The sequence below is a fragment of the Nyctibius grandis genome, chromosome 31 (assembly GCF_013368605.1).
Source record: "Nyctibius grandis isolate bNycGra1 chromosome 31, bNycGra1.pri, whole genome shotgun sequence".
Lineage (NCBI taxonomy): Eukaryota > Metazoa > Chordata > Aves > Nyctibiiformes > Nyctibiidae > Nyctibius > Nyctibius grandis.
Genome location: NC_090688.1, coordinates 2,589,013 through 2,604,814, shown reverse-complemented (window position 1 = coordinate 2,604,814; position 15,802 = coordinate 2,589,013). Strand labels below are relative to the sequence as shown.

At 53.2% G+C, this 15,802-nt stretch overlaps 1 protein-coding gene across 1 annotated transcript in view; it reads right to left on the bottom strand.

Annotated features, from left to right (window-relative positions):
• The window catches only part of LOC137674743 (fibrillin-2-like), a 99,270-nt gene that overhangs the window by 28,750 nt on the left and 54,718 nt on the right, over positions 1 to 15,802 (bottom strand). Inside the window, exons 9-24 of the mRNA XM_068420418.1 lie at positions 14,694 to 14,846; positions 13,852 to 14,049; positions 13,013 to 13,156; positions 11,144 to 11,263; positions 9,285 to 9,410; positions 8,678 to 8,800; positions 7,755 to 8,030; positions 7,310 to 7,363; positions 5,175 to 5,300; positions 4,024 to 4,149; positions 3,060 to 3,179; positions 2,308 to 2,445; positions 2,177 to 2,227; positions 1,148 to 1,273; positions 313 to 540; positions 40 to 165 (exon numbers count right to left, since the gene is read on the bottom strand). Coding sequence (XP_068276519.1) covers positions 40 to 165; positions 313 to 540; positions 1,148 to 1,273; positions 2,177 to 2,227; positions 2,308 to 2,445; positions 3,060 to 3,179; positions 4,024 to 4,149; positions 5,175 to 5,300; positions 7,310 to 7,363; positions 7,755 to 8,030; positions 8,678 to 8,800; positions 9,285 to 9,410; positions 11,144 to 11,263; positions 13,013 to 13,156; positions 13,852 to 14,049; positions 14,694 to 14,846 — 2,235 coding nt within the window. The remainder of the gene's footprint in view (positions 1 to 39; positions 166 to 312; positions 541 to 1,147; positions 1,274 to 2,176; positions 2,228 to 2,307; positions 2,446 to 3,059; positions 3,180 to 4,023; positions 4,150 to 5,174; positions 5,301 to 7,309; positions 7,364 to 7,754; positions 8,031 to 8,677; positions 8,801 to 9,284; positions 9,411 to 11,143; positions 11,264 to 13,012; positions 13,157 to 13,851; positions 14,050 to 14,693; positions 14,847 to 15,802) is intronic.

The following is a 15,802-nucleotide window of genomic DNA, read 5'->3' as shown; positions in this document are numbered from 1 at the left end:
GGGCCAGAGTGGTCCTGAGGGGTGCTACTCTTCCCTTACCTGTGCAGTTCCTTTCCTCAGCATCCAAAGCAAAGCCGTTGCCACAGAGACACCTGAAGCTGCCAATTGTGTTTCGACAGGTCCCATGAGTGCACAGGCCAGAGAAGACCTTACATTCATTCACATCTGTGGGTGAAGGCAGAAGGGCAGTGATTCAGGGAGGGGATGTCTGCAATGAACCTCGGGTCCCAGGGCAGGCAGCAGGTTCCTTGGGCTGTAGCTGAGGTGGGCTGAGCACAGCCCACAACCAGCAGCTCCCTTCTTTCTTCTCACCTTTGTAGAAGGGCCTTCCTGAAAGCACGTCTCCTCGGTTGGCAAAGCCGGGTCCTCTCGGGCAGATGGCCTTGTACTCGCTGGAGCCCATCTTGGGACATTCTTCACAATCGATGCCCCAGGCTGAGCCCACAGAACAGCAGCACATGTCGATCCGGTACTTGCCGGGAAGAGGCTCCGTGCACTCATCTTCATCCCACTTCATGTAGCACTGTTCCACACGCACGTCTGGTGAGAGAGCAGAGCTGAGCCCTTGCCTGCAGCACCCACCCTCTGGTAAAACCAGAGATACCATTTTCTGTGACATAGTTAGCAAGGTTTCTGGAACAGCTTTGGCTGGGAATCCTCCAATCAATTCCCAGGTATGGGCCATTTGGATGAGGCCACCTTGTTTGGGACGCTATGAGAGACGTAAATAGTAAGGACATGGCCAGCCTGTGATCGTTGGCAACAGGGCCAGAGAATGGACCCTCCATGGTGAAGTTAGAAGTGCAGATGGCCCCTATGAAGGGCAAAGGTTTGTCACTGTGTGCCCAGAAAGCAGCCAGGAGTTGTTTCAGGGTTGCTGGGTTGTGTCATTAACCAGTTGGGTAATCAATTTGGCTGCCCCTGAGGTCCACCCAAGGAGAAGGATTGCTTTACTGGCTGGACCTGGGGACATGATGTTGTGGGAGCCTTGCCTTGGTCAGGCTGCTGGGTTTGGCAGCCCTTACCGGGTACGATGTGCCATCACTCAATTCCCAAGACTGCTGCACGTGGTGGGTGGGAGGTGGTTTGACCTCTGTAGAGAGGGCTGAACAGAGGCCAAGGTCTGGGTGATATGAGGTGTCCTTACCCACGCATGTCCTAGCAGTGCCGTCAAGGGTCAGTCCTTCCGGACACTCGCACCGAAAGGAGCCAGCCGTGTTGACACAGCGCCCGTTTGGGCAGACACCAGGGAAGACCTCGCACTCATTCACATCTGTTGGCACAAAAGCAAGAGACAGGCATGAGAGTGGCACATGGCCAAGGCCAGTATGGCCTTGAGGGGCTCCTGGAGGAGACGGAAGGAGCCCAGAGCTCCCCACCAGACTGAAACTGGCAACTTGTCACAATGAAAAACATATGCTCCATGCACAGCCACAGCCACATCCAGACACTTTTGCAAGGAGATTGCATTACAAAGCCTCGTCAGAGACCAACAGACAGGGTGGTCCTGTTGCACATGTCCATAGTTGGCACAGCGCTGGCAGAGCGGCACCAGGACTCCCAAACATGGGAGTCATCATGGATTGACCAGGAGAAGTCATGATTGATGAGCCTGATAAAATTCTATGATGAAATGACTGGCCTAGTAGGCAAGGGAAGAGCAGTGGATATTGTCTCCCTAGGCTTCAGTAAGGCCTTTGGCACTGTCTCCCATAAGATCCTCAGAGACAAGCTGCTGATGTAGTGGCTGGACAAGCAGACTGTGAGGTAGATGACTGAAAATTGGCTGCCCCTGGGGAGGACCAATGCCATGCACCAATATATGCTGGAGGTCACTGAGATGGAAAGCAGCTTGGCAGAAATAGGACCTGGAGGTCCTGGTGGACATCAAGTTGAACATGAGTCAGCAATGTGACCTTGCTAGTGATATCCTGGGTTGCATTAGGAGGAGCGTTGCCAGCAGGTCAAGCGAGGTGATCCTTCCCCTCTGCTCAGCACTGGTGAGGCCACACCTGGAGTGCTGTGTCCAGTTCTGGGCTCCTCAGTACGAGAGAGAGATGGACATGCTGGAGAGAGTCTAACAAAGGGCCAGACTCAAAGATGCAGGATAGCAACAATAAACAATGACCATGTTCCCAATTAAAAAAAAAGTCTTCTGTGTCCTGCAGCACTTTACCTTCACACGTGACCCCCTTCATCCTAGCATATCCCCGGGGACAGGCAGTATCTGCAAGAACACAGAGGAACATCAGCAAAGAAAGGGGCTGCATCCTGCCTTCCCGATCTCCATGCCAAGCAGAGCCTTACCGATCTCGCAGCGCTCACAGGGGCTGCCCCACGCTGCCCCCAGCGTAGCGCAGCACTCTGATTTCAGCGTGGCCCCGTTGATGTTCACCTCGCAACGCCCATCCTGGATGTTCAGCCAGCAAGTCCCTTTCATGCTGTCTGCAGGGGCAAAGACAAGGCGTGAGTGAAGAGCTGCTCCTTGGCAGAGGTTCCCAGCTTCACGGAAACAAGGGTGCTACGAGAAGCAGCATCAGTTCTGTCCCCCCTTTTCCTAGTCCCAACCTGCTCATCTTCTGGGTAGAAATGGTCCTTTCTCTCCAGCTGCCCCAGTGATGCATTGCAAGGCCCTGACCACCTAGGAGTGGGCACCTTCTCACCTTGATGAGAAGGGATCTACTTCATCTGGATGTGCCTTAATGTCAGCACACTACAAAGCCATCTGGTGAGTGAGAACCCACCATCCTGATGCCCCACAAGAACTCCTGGGACCCCACATCTGTGCTTTGTCTTGCTGCAGCACAGCTGGGGATTTCTGTGTCTGACACACCGCCCAGAGCAACCGCTGCCTGACGTTGAAGCTTTTCAGGCTCCCTGGATGCATAAAAGAGACGTTAATTGTTACCAACAACCAAGGAAACACGAGGTGAGAGAGAGAGGCCTCAAATTATCCCCATCCCTAAGGCAGGCGCACAGGACTTGCTACAGATGACCAACAAGGGGTGCTGACGGGCACTGCTGATTTCAGAGCTGCCTCTAGAAGGCCCCATCCTTACCCACGCAGATGGTGCCACTGGGGTCCAGCTTGCTGCCCGGGGAGCACTCGCAAGCGAAGGAGCCGGCGTTGTTCCTGCAGACACCGTTCACGCAAGGGTTAGAGGTGCACTCGTTGATATCTGCGGGAAGAAAGGGACTGTCACTGCGGTGAGTGCCACGGGACCCAGTTTTTTGGGCCAGAGACTGGGGGAGATGAGAAGCAAAGAACACGAAGAAGGGAGTTTTTCAACAGTTCGGAGAATCACCAGTCCAGGCCATAGGAGTCCTGCACGTACAACTCAAGTACGCGCCATCTCAAGGGGGACTGACAGCAGACACCATGACATTGGTGAGCTTCTTCAGGACTGAGGGAACGGATGGATCGAGGGTGGTTGGTGCAACTATGGGGGGACGATGGACTCGCTCGCTCAGGGCTGCTCCTGGCTAAGACGGGAGCAGCCACAGCACTGACCATGGCCTTCAGGTACTGTCTGAACCAGACAGGAGGCTACGGAGCATTTGCCATTTTTCACCTTCCAGGTTTTTTTTTCTCTAAACAGACATTTATGTGCAAAGTGCCACTTCTCCAATGTCTGACAACTTTGCGGTCAGGAAACAATTTCCCCCACTCCAAACTGTAAGCTTTCAATCAAATCCCCAAAACTTGCAATTTTGGTCAGGTTTTAGCTAAAATTTGGGCAGCCTAGAGGAAATTGTTCTGGTTTGCAGTCAGTGAAAAGCCCAGATGTTCTGGGTTTGGATGTCCACCGTTTTGAATGAAGTGTGAAATTTCCCCCTAGGAAAAAAAAAACAAACCCAACTCACAAACCCAGAGCCTGGACCTGCTCCAGTTCAAACCACTGCGGTCAAAAGGGAACCAAAGACATGTCAGACCTTGAGCTCCCTTTTAGGCAGGACCTCAAGCCATAGTTTACCCTTTACATGTTGTGAAGATGTTCTCCGTTGCCTTCAGAGCCACCTTACCTTCACAGGTATCTGTCTCCGTCCTGAAGACAAAGCCCTTGGGGCAGGTGCAGGTGTAGCTGCCGGGCGTGTTGCGGCACAGTCCGTTGTCACACAGCAAACGATTGACGGTGCATTCGTCAACGTCTGTGGGCAGAGAGATGGGGTTTCTAAGCTACAATGTCAGCGTCCACCCTTCTACTCTGCCAGCCCTACAGAGCTCTGGCGGCCTGAGATGCACAGAAACCTCAAAGCCATGCAACATGAAAAGTATGTTAAATCACACACGTGTAGGTTCTCATGTAGCACCTTGTGCTCTTCCATGGGGACAAGGCAGCCCTGAATGGGGACAGTGCTTAAGGGCATCAGCTGCTGTATCACACACTCACAGACTGGTTGGGGTTGGAAGGCACCTCTGGAGATCATCCAGTCCAACCCCTGCCAAAGCAGGGTCACCCAAAGCACGTTGCACAGGGTCGTGTCCGGGTGGGTTTGAATATCTCCAGAGAAGGAGACTCCCCACCCTCCCTGGGCAGCCTGTTCCCATGATCTGGCACCCTCACAGTAAAGTTTTTCCTCATATTTAGATGGAATTTCCCGTGTTCCCATCACAGAATCACAGAATCGTTTTAGTTGGAAAGGACCTTTAAGATCATTGAGTCCAACCATTGACCCAGCACTGCCAAGTCCACCACTAACCCATGTCCCTCAGCACCACATCTACACGGCTTTTAAATCCCTCCAGGGATGGGGACTCCACCACTTTCCTGGGCAGCCTGTGCCAGTGCTTGACAACCCTTTCTGTGAAGAAATTGCTCCTGATCTCCAATCTAAACCTCCCCTGGCACAACTTGATGCTGTTTCCTCTCATTCTATTGCTTGTTACCTGGGAGAAGAGACTAACACCCTCCTCACTCACCCTCCTTTCAGGCAGTTGTAGAGAGTGAGGTCTCCCCTGAGCCTCCTTTTCTCCAGGCTAAACAACCCCAGTTCCCTCAGCCCTTCTAATTTTTTCCCTGCACAGCCTCACAACATCACCTCAGGCTCCTCTGCAGCTGGAGGTCTGCGTCTGGCTCCCAGCCTCCTACGCTGAGTGCATGCCACCCTCTCCTCACCAGCGCTGAGCTCCTGGTTCCCTGTGCCACACCAAGCCTGGCCTGTCCTGAACTCACCCACACAGTTCTTGCCCGTGGGATCCGACTCGTAGCCCAGGTTGCAGATACAGCGGTAGCTCCCACGCAGGTTCTCGCACATGCCGTTGGGGCAGATGTCTGGGTTGAGGGCACATTCGTTGATGTCTGCATAGAGAAAGAAGTCAAATTAGATGGACCACAAACGCAAATACAGAAACCTTCCACCCTGTAATTCATTGTTCCTTGGTGTCAGGGGCATCTCCCTGCAGAAATCCCTCCTTCCTGTCCTACCTACCCTCCTGGTTTGACCCAGTAGGTCCTGGCCAACCTTGTTCCTCTCCTTCTGGTGCTGTGGAGCTGGGCATCTTTGTCCTGGGGATACACAGCTGATCTATCATAGGGCTCTGAGCTCAGGAGGAGAGAACTGGGTAAGGGGTTGAGATAAGCTCAGACTCAGATCCATATCAAGGGCTCTCAAGTCCTTCTGTTATGTTCATGAGTCCAGGAATGGTCCCCAAGCTGAGAGCTTGCACAGGCTCCCTGCGCACACGGCTGCCAGGCTGGAAGAAATCCTGATCAGGCCAAAGTAAATTTCCTTTCCCTGTTGCTGACATAAAGAACTGCCTGAAAGCAGCTTGGGCAGCCTGGAAAGAGAAGGGAGGACCTGTGGCTTCTGACTGGTTCCTGGCCCTGGAGAACGTGTGGCGGTGGTGGGGCAGGGGCAGAGGGGAGTGTCATGCTTGGGTGAAGGCAGTGCCTGGGACAGGGGCCAAGTCCTGCAGGATGTCAAAACCTCAGCTTCAAAGACCTGCAAAGTGCCTTGGACAAATCTGCCTCAAAGTGAGAGAGTTTTGGATGGTTCTGCAGCAAGGTGTGGTGAGTACCACAGTCCCTGCTGCCCATGAGCACAGTGGTTGGGCCCAGGTCTGCAGGACATGTGGCAGGGAGAGCCGTGGGCATCTTTGCCATCACCCACCTCCTGCCTGCCTCCTCACTAACAGCACCAAGTGCCCAGTGCATGTGGACAGTAACCCAGAAGGGTGGCAGCCAGGTGGGCAGCATCTCTTCCATCTGCATCACCTCGCTGCCTTTTTGGAGCAAAGCTCTGGTGCCCGGGCAAGGAGATTTTACCATGGTGACAACCAGCCTCCCCACAGAGCGGGGCAGGTCTGTGTTTGTACAGCAGTGTCCTCCCAGTGCCACAGTGCCAGATGGCAAGTGGCCCAGGCCAGGGCTTCCCAGAGGCTGCTGGCCTTTGTCTCCATCAGTTGGAGTTCAGTTACATCCCCAGGGAAACACAGCCCTGAGTGCGCAGAGTCCTGGCTGCGGGCAGCGCCGGGCTGACCAGAGCACATCTGACGTTAGCTTCTTGCTAGAAAGCATCTTATCGTTAGCCTGAGACCGACTTCGGCCAAGACAAGGTGCCCTGGCAGGAAGCCCAAGAAGCCACCAGGGTTTTGCCTCTGGCTCAGTCCCACTTGGAAAGTTTCGAAAGGCCGGAGCTACGCGGCTGCTTTGTGCTTTTCCTGCTGATCCAAGCGCTGCCCGGGGCTGGCAGCGCAGCCGCCCGCCTGACCTCTTGCCCAGCTAATTCGAAGCAGCCCCTTGGCAACGCATCCCAACGTGCGCTTATCACCTCCCTCTCCCTGGGACACTGCGAAGCCTCTGCCCCCGCGACCAAGGAGCTGGAGGGCAGAGGGGGGAAACAAGCAAGAGGACGCAGTTGGTCATGCTCTTCGTTCCCATCAAAGCCGGGAGCAAAGCCAAGCTCTGCATGTGCATCCCCAGAAACATTGTTCCCACAGGGTGCCAGGAACCAGCCCCTCGATTCAATCCCCAGCCCTCAGGGACACTTGCTCAACGTGAACTCGTGGTGCTTTAGGGAGGAGAAAAGACACACCGCACCCCTCTCCCCCTGTGCCCACGTCCCCCCCCCAGACACTCGCTAATGCAGAGGCAGGTTCTCGCACGCACTTACACCCACCCAGGCTACGCAAACTCCCCTGCACTTACTCCCAGACAGCTCTCACGTACACGGGCGGAACGTGCGACCTCTCCAGCCCCACTTCGCGGTGCCAAGTCTCCCGTGGCACACGCTCCCAGTCCCACAGACGCACTCCGTTAAAAGCAGCCAGACGTGCCTGCCTAGAACCTGGGACAGGGGATGCACGTACCTCTGCCGTCGGCTGTTATCCCGATGCCGCTGCTGCAGAGTGCCTGGAATTCAGCTGTGGAGGAAGCACAACAGAGCCATTAGCTTTTCCAGACAGCTCACGCACAGCGACGTTAATTCTGGGTAACGTTAGATTTGTTCTTTGGTCGTTAGAGTGTTATCTGGGGGCTTCCAAGCAGTGTCTTTTTATACTTATGCAATGTGTATTTTAGGGCTGATACTCGCAGTTAATAGTCCAACACTGTGAGAATCCCTGCAAGGAGATCAGCGGCAGATTTGGGGATCCAACCTGAATTTATTGACTGCATGGCACCCCTTTCCCCCCGCCTATGGCTTTCCCATGTCACTGCCGAGCTGCCTAGGCCATCTCAGGGACCTCACAGGGACCCAGAATGTCTCTAAGCACCTTCCTGGCTTTTTGCTAACTCAGACAGCGAGGAGCTCACCAGAGTTTTTGGCTGGACAGGGTTGGCAGGGCTCTCCAAAGCCATGGTCTGGGTTAGCACAGCAGCACTCAGACTTGGTGACCGCTCCCGGGAAGGGACGAGCGCACGTGCCCTTTTTAATGCCTCCATAACAGGTGCTGCGCATGTGGGTGTCCACGCAGACTCGTCCATCCACGCCGATCGCCAGGCCCCCGAGGCACTCACAGCGGAAGGAGCCCTCTGTGTTGATGCACCAGCCATTCATACAGATCCCCGGTGTCTCGCACTCGTCGATGTCTGAAAGAAGAAGCACGAACTGGCTGTTACCTCCCCACGGGCAGCAGGACACACAGACAGGGGCTTTGGACTATTTTACAGGGAAACTTGGAGACTAAGAGGGAGCCAGAGGTGCAGTTTAGAGTATCATGTCCCCTGCACACTCTGCGGGCTGTCCCTGACGGTTCAAGGGGAGGAACAGGCATCTGGGCTTCTTCACTCCCCCGACACCCAGCGACCCAGACGATTCACCCCGTGTCACAGCAGCACATCAAAGAAACGCTACGTTCTCCTCCTCCTCCTTCCTGCACTCTGCGTTCACATCCTAACCTTCCTGGCTTTGGGAGGTGGCACACAAACCATAGTGGAATATGCCGTAGAGGCTGGGGAAGGTGTGGAGATGACTGCTGCCAGCTCACGTTGGCCATACAGAGCTTCACAGCCCTGCTTCACCTCCTTCAGAAAGAGGATTTAAGCTCCAATTTGTGCTGAAGGAGCGGAGGTGCAAGAACACTTTCCCTTGTGCCCATTCTGCTGTGAGGGGGGAATTTCTGGTGGCAGAAGGAGATGTCTTGGTTCTTCTCAGCTCCCCTTAGCCTCAGACACATTGTGAGCCCCCAGGAACATGGATGGCAGGCTGGGAAGAGCGCAGAGACCAAGCTACGCACCGACACAGTACCGCCCGTTGGGAGCCAGCACAAAACCCGGCTTGCAGATGCATTTGAAGCTGCCGTCCTCATTGATACACATCCCGTTGAGGCACATGTTGGTTGTGGCACATTCATCATGATCTGGGGAGGACAAACAGAAAACATGAGCTGAGCCTGAGAGCTGCAGCAAGGCTTTCCTGTGCTCAAAAACTCCCTGTCCTCCATCTCATGGTCAAATTGCTTCTCATGGGAGTGGGTGCTAATTCTCAAGGCAGAGTTCCCACTGCTTCTCCTGGTGAGAACTGTCCTGCTGCATCCCTGCCACTCTCGGTACCCTGGTCAGGCAGTACAGCTCGCAGCAGGACTCAGTCACTGGCTGTTGGAGAAAGTCCTGCTTCCAGACCCAGCCCTGCTCATGCTCCTGGACTCCAAAACCTACAAGGAGCACTCCAGGAGTACCAACACCCTTATAAAAACACCTCCCTATTTCAGTCCTCTTGTTTTGAGATGCACTCTGCCCTAGAGACGAGGGGAGTACAGCACGGATTAAAGTAACCACCAATCCCCGGGGAGGACACTGTCTCAGTGTCCCCACCTCCCCAAGGCACATCAGGAAATAGCTTACCAACACAGTTCTTGCCATCAGGGGTGATTTCAAAGCCAGCGTTGCAGATACACTGGAAGCTGCCATCAGTGTTAACACAGCGGCCATTCCTACACATCACTCCGTTCATGATGCACTCATCAATATCTAGCAAGGAAATAAAGTAGAAGCAAGTAGAGTGAGAAGCAGTTCCAGCTTAATCTGCTCCATGAGAAAACCAGGCAAGTGCTCTCAGACACTCAGAGTGTGCCCTGCTCCAGGATCACACCCTTCCCCTCTCTACGAACTGCAGGAGATGGAACAGATGTGGAAAAAGCTTTCTGCATGCTCTGGAAGCAGGATGACATCTGTGAGGTCAGAGCTCTGGGGTCTCAGACCCTCCATGATGTCTTTGTCAACCTCCTTGGGCCCCCTTTGCAACTCAAATTATCCTATGGCTGTTCAAGTCCAGAGTAGACAGCAAAAGCACTCAGACCAACAGCCACAGACTCAGGCCTGCCACAGAGATGGGGTCCCAGCGCCTCAGCAAAATGAATCCCAGGACAGAAGTTGGGGTACAACGTGACTGAAGTACGGCAGGAGGGGAGGTGCTGTGTAGCACATCAAGAACGTGATGTCCACTTGCTCTGGGACACAGGCCACTGAATGCCTCTGGGTAAAGACAAAAGAAGGAAGGAAGAGAGTATCTCAGGTAGGGGGTTGTTACTGACCCTTCAGCCAGCGCTGGGGAAGACAGGACAGGCTATTTTATGAGCAAATTACAGAAAACCAATAGTCTGGTCCCAGTGGCAACGGACAATGCAGACACTTTATAGACTTCTCCTAATGTGGAGAAGTTAGCTTGAGAGCAGCCTGTCAGAAAAGGGTCTGGATCACAGATGAAATGGGGTGGCCCTGCACAGAAGGAAACCTCCTTTTAGGCTGCATCAACAGAAGAGCTGTGTGTAAGCCACATGGGACAGTTTTTCATCCTGACAGCTAGGGAGGTCACAGCTGAAGAATGACATCCAGTTTTGGCTCCATGCATTAGAAAAGATAAAGACAAAATGAAGGAAGCTGAGAAGATAAAACCAAGGACAATGAGAAGCTTAGAAACATTATCAACAAGAGGAGATTGAGAGACTTGCATTTGTTTAGTCTAGAAGGGAGATGACAGCGGGGTTACAAGATGCAGTTTCCCAACACATAAAAAATGTAAAGGAGACAGCAATGAACCAATTTTCATGGCCAGAGAGAGAACCACAAGAAGAATTCAGCTTAAAAGATTCTGTTTGGAAATTAGGAAAGCCTTTCACACCATCAGGCAACTGGGAGGGTCCTTTGGAAACCCCTTTATCAGATGCCACTGGATAGAAAAATTAAAAAAATCAAAGGTCAGGTACTGACAGGGAAATCTGCCTTTGCTTCTTGTTCACATGGGACATTACCTTCCCATTACTCTTTTTCAGCAGTCCCTCATCTAGAGCACCACCTTGCTGCAAGCCACGGACAGAACACCTTTGCTAGAAACCACAATCCCTACATTGACACAAACATCCCCCAAAATCCTCTCTTTTGTCAAAACAAAATGTTGTCACCTTTAAATAGAGTTCTGCCCTTGAAAAGGACTCTGTAAGGTCCTTGATTGCCACCAGCCAGTTTTAAGGTAGATAAAGGTAGAAGAAACTTCTCCTAGACATATTTCAGGACACTGCTGGCAGCTCAACTAAGTTGTTCTCAAATCCCATCACACACCTGGCTGGGAGGTTGGTTGGTGCTGGGGACTCCTCACTGTTTCCCCTTTACAACCCTCTCCCTTTGGTACCCAGGTCTCTGATAACCCTGCTGACACTCTCACAGCACGCTGCGCCCTCCCAAACAAAGAGACGGAAAATCCTCACCGATGCAAGCCTGCTTTGTGGGGGTGCTCTGGAAGCCTTCGTGGCACTTGCAGTGGTAGGAGCCGGGTGTGTTCACGCAGTCGCCGTGCACGCAGGGGCTGCTGGAGCACTCATCCACATCTGCAAGAAGAAAAGCCTAAACCTGTGAGTCACCGTAATGCAGGGAATGCACAGCAAGCTGCCAGGGCAGGCAACAAAGGCTGTGAGCTGCTCAGCCCGTCCTTGAACTCCAGGGCTCAGCATCCTGACAGCACGGCCAGCAAGGTCCCTCTGGATGGCATCTCTTCCCTCAACTGAATCACTCAGCTTGGTGTCATCTGCAAACTTGCTGAGGATACACTCAATCCCACTATGTACGCCATTGATGAAGAAATTAAATAGTATTGGTCCCAGTACGGACCTTTGAGGGACACCACTTGTTACTGGTTTCCACTTGGATGTTGAGCCATTGACTGTAACTCTTTGGACACAATCATCCAGCCGATTCCTTATCCATCCAACAGTCCATCCACCAAACTCATATCACTCCAGTTTAGAGGTAAGAATGTTGTGGGGAACTATATCAAAGGCCTTACAGAAGCCCACACAGATGACATCTGGAGCTCTTCTCTTTTTCACTGGTGCAGTCACTCTGTCGTTGAAGGCCACTAGATTAGTCAGGCACGATTTGCCCTTGGGGAAGCCATGCTGGCTGTCTCTAACCACCCCCATCCTCCATGTGTTTTGACATATTTTCCCTTCTGAGCAGTTTATAGCCATTTATTGCAGCGCTCCACTTGTGTGATTTGTCCACTGCATTTCAGTGGAGCTTTCTAGCTGCACAGTGGCTCCTAACTCCTCCTGTCTGTTACCCATGCTGCCTGCATTGGTATAGAGGCCCTTCAGCTGGGCTATCAACCCTCTCCCCTTTTTAGAGGAACACACCCTAATTCCTTTCAGGCATTTCACAGGTGTTTTCCTTCTGGTTCCTAATACATCAGCAGCCCCTGGCTCTTCTCTGTTGCTCAAAACTCCACCCCCTTCTCCCACTAAATCTAGTCTAAAGCTCTCCTTATAAGTCTGGCCACCTTTTTGATGAATACCTTCTTGCTCCTCTTGATAAGATGAATCCCATCAGCTCCCAACAGAGCCAGCTTCTCAAAGGTAGATCCATGATCATAGAAGCCAAAACCTTGAGTACGGCACCAGGCATGCAGCCATTCACCTGTTCAATTTCTCTCCTCCTTCCTGAAGCCCTTCCTCTGACTGGGAGGATAGAGGAAATCACCACCTGTGCTCCAGATTCTTTTAACATTGCTCTCAGTGACATACGGTCTCTTTTGATGGTTCTACGTTGCCTTGTCGCAGTATCATTAGACCCTACATGGAACAGTAGGAGTGGATGATAATCTGGAGGGTTCACCAGTCTCAGTGATGTTGCAAATGTGAGCTCCTGGTAGGCAGCAGAATTCTCTAGGGAAATTGTCTGGATGGCAGTTGGGTGCTTTGGTGCCTCTCAGTAAGGAATCCCCAGTTACTAATACTTTACGTGCTTTTCTGGTGGCACTGGTTCTAACGCATGTAGGGGGCTGGATTAACGGTTGGTTTTTCCTGGATCTTGTCCGTTTCTCAGGTGGTCTTCATCCTCCAACCCCAGAGCATCGTGTCTTTTACTTAGGAGCACTTTAGAGGAAGGGGGAAGGTTCTTCCTTCTGCCCTGAGCAGAGACAAGGGTCCAGCCTCCTCCTTCTCCTGAGTTACCTGTGTCAGTCAGCTCGAGATTGAATTCAGGCTTACCTCCCCCTTGCACAGCCTTAACAGAGGGCTGTCACTCAGCCTGGGACAGCACACAATACCCTGTGCCACGCGTGTCAAGCCGAGCCTACTCACCAATGCACTCTCCGCGCACGTCCTGCTTGTAGCCCATGTTGCACTCGCAGCGGTAGCTGGATGGGGTGGGGATGCAGCGGCCGTTCAGGCAGAGGTTAGTGAAATGCTTGCAGATGTCAATGGTCTGATTGAGAGTGGCGGTTCCTGGAAAGCACAGAGACAGCGTCAGGCAGAGGATTAACGCTCCCTTCCCTCGCGTGTCCCCAGGAAGCAGGGTCGGTAAGTCCAGGCACTGTGACGGATCAGCGGTGCTCTGGGGCCCTGAACAGCCACGGGGCTGCGGACACAAACTCAGCTGCCTCGGCAATCTCTGCAGGGCGCTGCGGTACCTGGCATGCCCTCACCCTGCTGACACGCACAGGATGGCACAGCCCCTCAGAAGCAAGGTGGGAATCCATATTTATCGACATCCAGTGCATTTCCCCAGGCTTCAGACCTTAGCAAGGAGCTATATGGGATGCACATGAGAGGGGTGTCCAAGGTGGTGGGAAAAACAGTTTTGTTGTGAGGAGGCAGAGAGCGAGGCGGTGACGTGAAAGCTTCATTCCTATTTGGTAATTAGAAAGATATTCCGCACCGGAGCCAACCTCGGCTGCCTCGCTCTGCCAGCAGACGCTGTTTGATCTGCTCCCGGGCTCAGCATCCTGCACAGTATTAGTGTCACATCCCATCACTCCCCCCGTGTCAAAATAAACCTCGTAGCTGGCTCAGGGCGCGGGCGCTTCGCTCGTGTGCGCAGGGCTCAGAGAAGCGGGCCGGCACGCAGGCAGCCACGCCGCCCGTGTCCTGAGACAGGCAGCCAAATTGGGTTCGCACAGTAAGAAAAGGATTTTAATTACCAATGCTTGAACTTCCTGGGCCCATTCCAGGCAGACCTGGGATCCCGCCTTGTCCATTTGCCCCATTTGGTCCGATGCCTCCAGGCCCGTTGAGTCCCGGCCCAACACCATTGGGCCCGAATCCAGGAATTCCTGGAAAGTTCCCAGGGAACCCTGGCACGACCGGGAGTCCTTCGATGCAGAGCCTGCGGTACTCATCTGAAACAAAACAGCTGCCTTAGTGCTTTTCCAAGAGTGCCTGGATCCCCCTCCTGAGAACAGAGGGATGGAGACAGGCTGTCAGGGAGCAAAGAGAGTGGGTGCTGATGGGAACAGGGCAGATGGGTGAGGAGAGCTTTAACACCCTCCACTCCAGAGCAGATGATGAGATACAGCTTGCCAGGGTGTTTGGCAACAGCTTCTTGGGGTGCGTGGGACAGCTGGCACTGTGGGCTCCCTTCACACAGGCAAGGACAGGACACAGGAGGGTGCCAGACACTGTGAAGCTCTGCCCTCCTCAGAGCTGGTGATGAAAGAAGAGAGGCAGAGAGATAGATCTATGGTGCCATGCCTCCTCAAGGCCTCCTGCTGCCTGGGCTCACCCCCATTTGGCCCCAAGGTTTAGTTATGGTGGAAGCCAAAGAGAGCTGAAGGGGTAGGAGGAAAGGGATAAATTCTTGCCTTGGCTGAACTCATCTGGCTCAACTTCAGATGAGAACCAGGCAGAAGAGCCAGCATCCCCATGTGACCTTTCTCTGGGTGTTCTGTTGATGATTCTCCACGTCAAGCCTGGGGTACCACTAGGGCCAGCAGAGCCACAAGCTGGCCTAGATGCAGGTGGAGGTCCTTTGGGTGGCACTTACCAGAGCCCCGGACAGGGCACATCTCTGGAGTCTGCCCAATGGCCCAGCAACGCCCGGAATCACAGCAGCACTGCATCTTGGTGTACTGGCCAGGGAGGTCCCCGGCACAGCGGCCCCCAATCAGAGCAGAGAAACATGTCCCAATCCGCTGGTCTGCAGAGAGGAAGAGGAGAAGGAGACACATTCACAAGGTGTTACCACCACACTCTCAGTCAGGTCCTGACTGCCTGTTCCCAATGGCATCTCTTCTGGCTGTCCAGTGTCCCAATCTGACCTCCTGTTCTGCCTCAGCCTCCCAGATCATGAGGTTCTCCAGCAACTCCATCTGGAGCACAACAAGGCTGTAGGGCCAGGCCTTATTCCCCAGCATTAGATCTCACGTTCCCATTTAGGCTCCTAAATACAATAAACAGCCTGACCTAGAGCCAGGAACAGGCAGCCGGTGGGCAACCCCTCTCCATTGGATTCTCTGTTTGGAGCTGCCTTCCTTGTCCTGCAGGAAGGACACAGCAGATTCTGGCAGGAAACAGTTGAGATCCCCCACTTCATCCCATGTTTCCTCACCTTCCCAAAGAAATGGGATTATTTACAGGTGTCTCCCTCCTCTCACTAGAGTTTCTGCACTGACAAGAGATGTCAGGGCCGGGTTCCCCCACTGACCCAACACACCAGCTGGGAGAGGGAACAGACTGAGGAGAGGTCTGCAGCAGACCACTGCAAACGTTGACACTTCCACTACTGGACAGCCTGACCCATTTCCTCAGTGTTGACAGATAAACTGTTCTGGACCAAATACATAATTCAACGAAATTGCATCCTGGGGCTGAGATCTCCGTTCTTCCAGTTCCTCCTCTGATGTTAGTGTCTGTCTTGCTTATTTGGATTACATTTGTGACCAAGGGTTGGCCATCAGTGCCAATATAACAGTACAACAGGCCCTTGAACTTGGCCACGTGGAGTGGCAGCTTCTTCTCTTGCGCTGTTGGACCCAGCATGATATATTTTCCTCTAACTTCTGCCACTAAAAACACTTATCCGTGATAAAAACAATTCAGAGCCGCCTGCTACTACTTTGAGGGTTCCCAGACAGCGAGCAGGCATTCCCCAGC